Here is a 7,456-nt window from a genome sequence, read left to right as displayed (position 1 = left end):
AATATTTTGTTGTATCTCTTTCTTTCATATAGCAAATGAAAGAGATGAACGCGCTTAACTCACAATGCGAATACGAACCTCGAAGTGATTACATGAATTGTGTCATGAATGAAACTGTTTAGCACAATGTTAAAAACGTTAAAAGGCAACGAAGCAAATGACGTTTGAGCGAGTGACATTTGATTTAACAATTTTGTCATTGACAGCTATCCTATTTTATATTGTTTTGAAGGTCGACAAAATAAAATAATATTGAAAAACTATCTTATTTTCCCAATATTTGCCATAAAAAGTGTTATTTAAAGATTGTATCGACAAATATTGGTATAGTTTGTGTTATAAGACCCAAGTTTAGACTATGGTGATGGTGCTCCTAGTACATAAACATGAATCCAAAGTTACCGCATTTCAGTCTGCACTGGCCGGCGGAGGGGCCGGCGCTTTCACAAGAGCAGTGGCACAGCCCCTGGACGTGCTGAAAATTAGGTTCCAGCTTCAACTGGAGCCAATAAAACAAGGTTCTAAGTACAGCTCCGTATTTCAAGCCTTATCATCAATTGTCAGAGAAGAAGGACTATCTACGCTATGGAGTGGGCATATACCGGCGCAGTTACTATCTATAACTTATGGAATATTGCAATTTACGACGTTCGAAGAGCTTACAACTGTGTGCAAACATGCAAACCCTCAATTTTACGATACCCATAGACACGCAATTATTTTTTCTAGTGGCGCTGTCGCGGCGACCGTAGCAACGGTGCTCTCCTTTCCGTTTGACACAGTGAGAACGCGGCTAATCGCTGAGCAGAAGACTCAAAGAGCCTATAAAGGATTCACTCATGCATTTCAGACTATGGTCAGGACAGAAGGGTCTGCAGCTTTATTTAAAGGTTTAATACCCACTTTGGGGCAGATCGCGCTTCACGCCGGTATCCAGTTCGCTATTTACAAGCTTTTCACAGACAATATATTGACAAAACTGAAATTCTTTCAAAGAGACACTCTCACTGGGACAGTAGAGTCATCTTTACTAGCAAATCTGATATCCGGGTCAATCGCAGGTTTTGTATCAAAGACTGCAATTTATCCCTGTGATTTAGTGAAGAAACGTTTACAGATTCAAGGCTTCCAACAGTACAGGACGAGTTTTGGTAAACAAATGTACTGTAATGGTATATTGGACTGTATTAAGTTGACAGTAGTTGAGGAGGGGTTCCTCTCCCTGTACAAAGGTTATTGGCCCAGTATGCTTAAAGCTGTGCTGGTTTCAGCGCTGCATTTTGCTGTATATGATGAAATAAAATATCTACTGATGAGGACACAGACTTGAATAGTGTTTCTATAGAATGGTGACATAGTAGAACAAAATGGTAAAATATGTCTAGTGGCATAGAATAATTGGGCATTCTTAAGCATTGGTTTGCATTAGGTTTTGTCTGGTACTAGTCCAAATGTTAGTGTATTCATGAGTGTATTGAATGGTGTTCTTCATCACATACCTACATTTATTATTTATTAATATCACACAATTATTAATACTCACAACACATAATATAGTTAATTAAGGAAATAAGAGAAAAGTTGAATTGATCTTTATATGAATCTTGTAATCCCCCAATATTATTTTTTGGTAACAATAAATAGCTACTATTATAATATTTTCTTTGAATTGCTATTTCTTAGTACATTCTATAAATAATGCCTCAACAAATTCGTTCAAGAATTTTTGTGATAATTAAAAAAATGGGTCGATTTGTATTTACATTTCCATACAAAATGCTCTGTTTTCAAATTTTCATTATTCATTTACGGGGACGAAATACTACTATCATTTTAGTGTTGTTTTAGTTATAGTATTACTATAGAATATAAATGTTACTTGTTATTATTATGTTGTTATCTTATTCTATTATGTTGCTCAATAGACATGTAATACCACACATTGTAATATAAATACTATCTAGATATAATAGAGAAACCTAAGACTTAAGTATTAGTTTGAATAAAACAATTGTAAATAAAGATTTTTATTAGTTTCTAACAAATTATAAATACAAATTGTACTCTATTTCCGGTTTTATAAAAGCGCAATTTGTGATTGGATAATATATTTATTTCTGAGCACCATAGTCTCCTTTCATACAATTATACGGATTTAAAATTATAATTTTCAAAATACGTACTTGTACGTCATTTTTGCTCGAAAATAATTCGTATCTATAACTTACAGTTTTACTTTAATGATCAATCTTAGGTACCTTATTTCACAAAATGTATTCTGTTGCCCATTTGTATTTGTGCCAAAACTCTATGACAATATTTTTTTCAATGTACGCGATCTGCGGGCCTACCGCGAACCACGTTCGACGTGCTGTCTCTCCGTTCAGCACGGCAGTGTGACAGGGAGGCATTACGTCGAACGTGGTTTGCGGTAGGCCCTCTGAGTTCGAAATCCCACAATTTGACTCCATATGCGATAGCTCGAAGATATCAATAAACACTTAAACAGATAAAATATTATATTTAACCGTACGATATCACATAACCCATATTCCGCATCAGAGTATCTTTGATCGCGGGCTGCAGCTCTTTCTTCATATATGTCGTCAACAGAGTCCTTATTCCTTTTGTGAAAATGTCCTCCATTTCTCTAGAAATATCCTCAACCTCGTCCAAGTCATCATCAGGTCTGAAGAGCTTGCTTCGTTCGTAATTCACTCTACTTCGAGGCTCATACACTGTATTCCAACTATTATCCGAAGTCCGACTATCGTATTCCTCGGGCTGATTTAAACGAGGATCAAACGTGAACTCATCAGATCTCTTTCTCCTCCTCAATGGTAAATTATCCTTGTTTCTAATGGAGTTCCTGTTGATGTATTTCTCGCAACCGTATGCGTAGACGCTTATGAAACCTGGCTCAACGAATTCCGAGTCAGTTTTGACGTTAAATTTGCCAGGTTGTTGGTGTAACGGTCGTGTATGGAAGCCTATTCCCGCTTTGCGGAGTCTTAGGATCATATTACATCCGGTACCTGGTCTATATCTGTATTCTGGATATGGTGCGTCATATCTTCTATCAGCGTAGTGCCTTCTTAATCTTCTACTTGGGGGTATATTCCGATCTAGCTCGTTCGCATCGAATAGATCAACGTTTCCGCTTATGGTTATATCGTGGAATAACAGCATGGTGTCCAGAGAGACGTTTCGAGGGTCGAAGTAGCATTTTTCCACGCGAACCCAGTTGGCATTCTGGGGGAGCCGCACTCGCATCCTTGTGACATACATGTCCACTGGAGCGCTCCGCATTTGCTGGTACAGGCTGTAGCCGTTGAGATCGATGCTTTGACTCTGTAATGAAGGAAGTGGTTGAAACAATGGTCGCTTTGTCGGTTAATTAGCATATCCTCAAGTTCAGTCTGGCCTAGATTTAAAGTGAAATATGGTCGGGAATTTGCAAAACTTGATAAAATACTGTGCATTATTTGATTAGCATGTAAGGCTCATTCAATATTTGTGAAAGTGATTGGAAAGGTGTGTTGTTCTAGTCATATTGGATGAATTTTGGAAATGCCTTTAAACTTTTATAGATCCAGATTCTTACGGTAACCTCTTGCGTGTAGGAACAGACTAAAGTAGAAAACCGGAATTTGTGGTGCTTCTTGATAGAGACATAATTAGTCTAACAGTTGCTGATAATGAACAATCGGTACAAGTACAGCCAGCAGCAGACATTGTTTAGCGGCGAGGTGTTCAAAATTACGTTGACGCGCTCAGTCTCCTTACAACAAAGTCGCGTCAAGATCATTTTGAACACCTCGCCCGTTTAGCAACTATTGCTGCTGACTGTACCTAAATTGGTACTTATCACGACCCACGTCACCAGCTTTATTAGCCAGTCGATCAACTTCTCCAACTGTAGAAGGATAATAAATATGTTTCATGGCGACCCCGCCAATTTTTACCATATGCACTATAAACTCTCAAAAATCCTTACCGCGGGAGTATCCAAGGTCTTCGGCTGGTTCCTCTTCCGTCTCTTCAGCTGGTCCAGGGCAGACTCCAGTCTCTGCGAACATCGCTCCCCCGCTATTGGTACTGTGGTGAGAGGGGGTAAACCCCCTGGTCCCAATGGCCGGTCGAACCTCTTCACTTCGAAGAGTGGGAGGAAACGGGATTCTGGAAAATAAGTAGACAGACAATATCAAATATTTATTGAAGGAATGCACAAACGAATGGACTTAGGGCAAGTTGCACCAGCCAATGTGACAGACTGATCAGCCGGCCTAGCCAAGGTTACAATCGCTATCGCTTCGACAACGAAAAGCATTATGTCTCTCTATCACTCTTCCTTATTAGTGTGACAGTGACAGTTGCGTTTCGATCGCTACAGAGCGTAAGCGATTGGCATCTTGGCTACGCGGCCAGGGGCCAAATTCGACACGTACAACTGTCAGATTTCGCATCCATGTCAAATCAACAGTTGATTTTATTGCATACTGAGTGTTGATTCCATCAACGGTGGATAATATCATTTGGTACAACCAAAACCATCCAAAACTCAACTCTAAACTAAGGGTGGTTCGGTTTGGTTTGCTTGTCACCCTAACTGTGAATTGTTAATGTCAAATTTTGACATTGTACGTATTCGAGAACTTATGATTTTTCCCACATCAACGGGAGATCAACACGATACGTCAAACGTCGCTTGTCGAATACAACCCCAGATCATAGTCACTCCCATACAATAAAATTTAGTGAACGTTTTAACAGTGACAGATGGTATAGTGCAACCTACCCTTATTGTATTAGGGGGCGTTCATTAATTACGCGAGGGATTTTTTTCCTAAAGTTTTGCACTTGAATATGCCGAAAAAACGTGATATTCGCTGGAACGATCGGTTTAAACACACATTTAATATTATAAGTATCGGCCACCAATATGACCAAGTGCATATTTTCTTTAAGTTACCTTACCTTTAGTTTGACTAACTTTAAAATTGTCACAAATTTTATGCAACTTAATTTTCAATGTTTAGTAATTTATATGATATATTTATATCTATTTTAATACTCTGCAAATTTAAAAAGAAAAGAATCACATGATTTTTAAATAAACTCGAAAAACTGCGTTATGTATAAAATGGTCCTTCGAGCCGGATTCGCAATTTTCCTCCAATCGTATATAATAGCAAAAGATCTAGATAAAACTGAAAGTTGTACGGTAATTATGCTCTTTCTCCCATTGTCTCGGGCTCGCAACCATGAAATAGGCGCTAGAACTTACTATGTCCGAAGTATATATGTATTCAATGTCCGAAGAGTCCGAACGTTATGTGTACTTAGTGAACATTTTGTTACTTCCAAGATCATGGAAAAGTGTTATGTGGAAAGCGTGAGAAACGGCTTGGCTTGTATTGGGTAAATTAAGCCGTTATATTGAATTGGTTTAATTTCGCATGGCTTTCTTTTTTAGTTTGTTATTGTAGTTCTCTTGTGGTGCAAAGTCGTAAAGTCTATGTATTATGTACCTACCTTACTTAAATTACTTGGCTACAGTCTATGCTTAATTATTATTTACTTGGTACAAAATAGTGTATCGTCGGGATAATCACTCGGTTGAACTCTGTTTCTTTTCAAAGAAAATATTTAATAAGGGTAATAGGTAGTAGAGGTATCAAATGTTAGATACCTATACATTTTTCGGTGGGTACCTACGTGTTCACAACTTTATACTAGTTTCAAACTCTAAGAAACGAAATTGTTAAAAAGTAGGTACCTAAATTACCTCAACAAACTATCAGAGTACCACTGCCACAAAAGTAAAACAAAATTTACAAACATAAATAGGGTGGATTATTTAAAAATGATTCAATATCGTTCTAATTGAAATTAAACTATAAAATATTTAGATCACAAAGGTTACGTACACTCATTTGTTGTTGCTGAGGAAGAACCCCCGACGGGCCCGAAACATGTCGCCGTCACGACTAAAAATACAAGTGAGTGTAACAGTTGTGATCTAAATATCATTCTAACTTCATGTCTTTTAATTACATTTTCTACATAAAAAATAAATTACATTTTCTACATAAAAAATACGCATAACAATTACAAACCCGGCGAATATTATAATTGCCAAAAGCATCTCTTATGTATATCGTACCTATTGTTTATAACTGTAAATACCAACCAACCTTTTCCAGCTTCAGACTCCGGCAATTCGTTGTCACTGGCCGAAGCAGTTTTCGCGAACAAAACAAACATCCACCAAAACCTCACCATGCTGGCCACAGACAACACATTCAAAAATCAATTTAAAAATAACTGGCAGGAAATAACGTCCCGGAAAACCTGGCTGCACGCGCCAACGCCTATGCCGTAAAAAAAGTAAACGTCAAAATTGCGCGCGAAAAGAACCACTCGCCGCGGCACAGAAAAGCGAAATAAATTACAGAAGGCAGGGGACAATAAGAAGTGCAGCCTATGGAAAATGGTCCCCCGCTAGTCGAAGATGAAACGGTGTACTAATAAAGTGCGGCAACGGTTATTAGAGCGAAAATGGAGATGCTTGGAATCCCTATTGTTAGCACTTGAGATGCGACTGTACTGTACGGAGTACGAAAAATTTAAGATCGAGCTGATAACATCAGAAGCAACACGGGTTGAATTGAAACTTAGCTAGGAATCGTCTCAATCATATAACTTAATTACCTTAAAGTTGTTTAACAAGTATATTTTTTTAATTATTTATCCTACGCTGCGATATGACATGACAAGGAATGTTAGATTTATAAGGCTTATTTTAATTCCTTATCAGACTGAGAGCCAAAATTCTTCAGATAACGACACTAATCCCCGGGCACTCACCTCTCGTTTCGGTCTAGCATCGCAAGCTAATGGGTTCATACTCTTAACACAGGGTATTATTAGATTAGTAGATTACTAATTAACGTTAATTATGTAGAAAGACATTTTATGTTCTTACACTAAGATCTACATAAGAAATCGTTGGTGAAAATTACAAGTCACCGTTTTGAAGAGGGACAAAGCATGGCTTATATAAATTCTGGAGTTTAAAAGAATTATAAAGAGCTCAACTTAAATGGTTAAACTCCGAGGCGCAAAGTGACTATATGACTAATCAAATACCCGAAACATGTTGTTGATAAGGCAAAACTAGGAGTACTTACCTACCGGGTCGTCGAAGTTTCAAAGCATATTATCATATTAATTTATCTGATATTATACTTACACGAAGTGTACCTATGTCAGGTATTGGGATTGGTGAGGAAACTAAAAACGATGATTACGCACGTAGCAAAAGTGTGAATTTTCGTGGGACCAAATTTTCGGTCACCCGAGTACTATTTCACATCTGGCTGTTAATAACTAAGGCCTGATTCGAATTCAATCTGCCAAATTGAAAACCCTATTAATGGTACTGAAGCTAGCT

The 7,456-nt window shown here is 37.8% G+C and overlaps 2 protein-coding genes across 2 annotated transcripts; one reads left to right on the top strand and one right to left on the bottom strand.

The window, feature by feature from the left end:
- The first annotated feature begins 226 nt into the window (after positions 1-226).
- LOC134668593 (mitochondrial thiamine pyrophosphate carrier) lies at positions 227-1,893 on the top strand. Its single transcript, XM_063526036.1, has one exon. The coding sequence runs from the start codon at positions 359-361 to the stop codon at positions 1,328-1,330; it is 972 nt and encodes a 323-aa protein (XP_063382106.1). The 5' UTR covers positions 227-358; the 3' UTR covers positions 1,331-1,893.
- Positions 1,894-2,064: 171 nt separating this feature from the next.
- On the bottom strand, positions 2,065-6,834 carry LOC134668592 (uncharacterized). Its single transcript, XM_063526034.1, has 3 exons — positions 6,198-6,834; positions 3,998-4,179; positions 2,065-3,351 (listed from the first exon to the last, which is right to left on the bottom strand). Exons 1-3 carry the CDS (start codon positions 6,283-6,285, stop codon positions 2,524-2,526), a joined length of 1,098 nt encoding a protein of 365 aa, XP_063382104.1. The 5' UTR covers positions 6,286-6,834; the 3' UTR covers positions 2,065-2,523.
- Positions 6,835-7,456: the final 622 nt, after the last annotated feature.

The sequence above is a fragment of the Cydia fagiglandana genome, chromosome 11 (genome assembly GCF_963556715.1).
Source record: "Cydia fagiglandana chromosome 11, ilCydFagi1.1, whole genome shotgun sequence".
In the NCBI taxonomy this organism is placed as follows: domain Eukaryota; kingdom Metazoa; phylum Arthropoda; class Insecta; order Lepidoptera; family Tortricidae; genus Cydia; species Cydia fagiglandana.
Note: the sequence above shows the minus strand (reverse complement) of the source record. Positions and strands in the feature narration are given on the sequence as shown.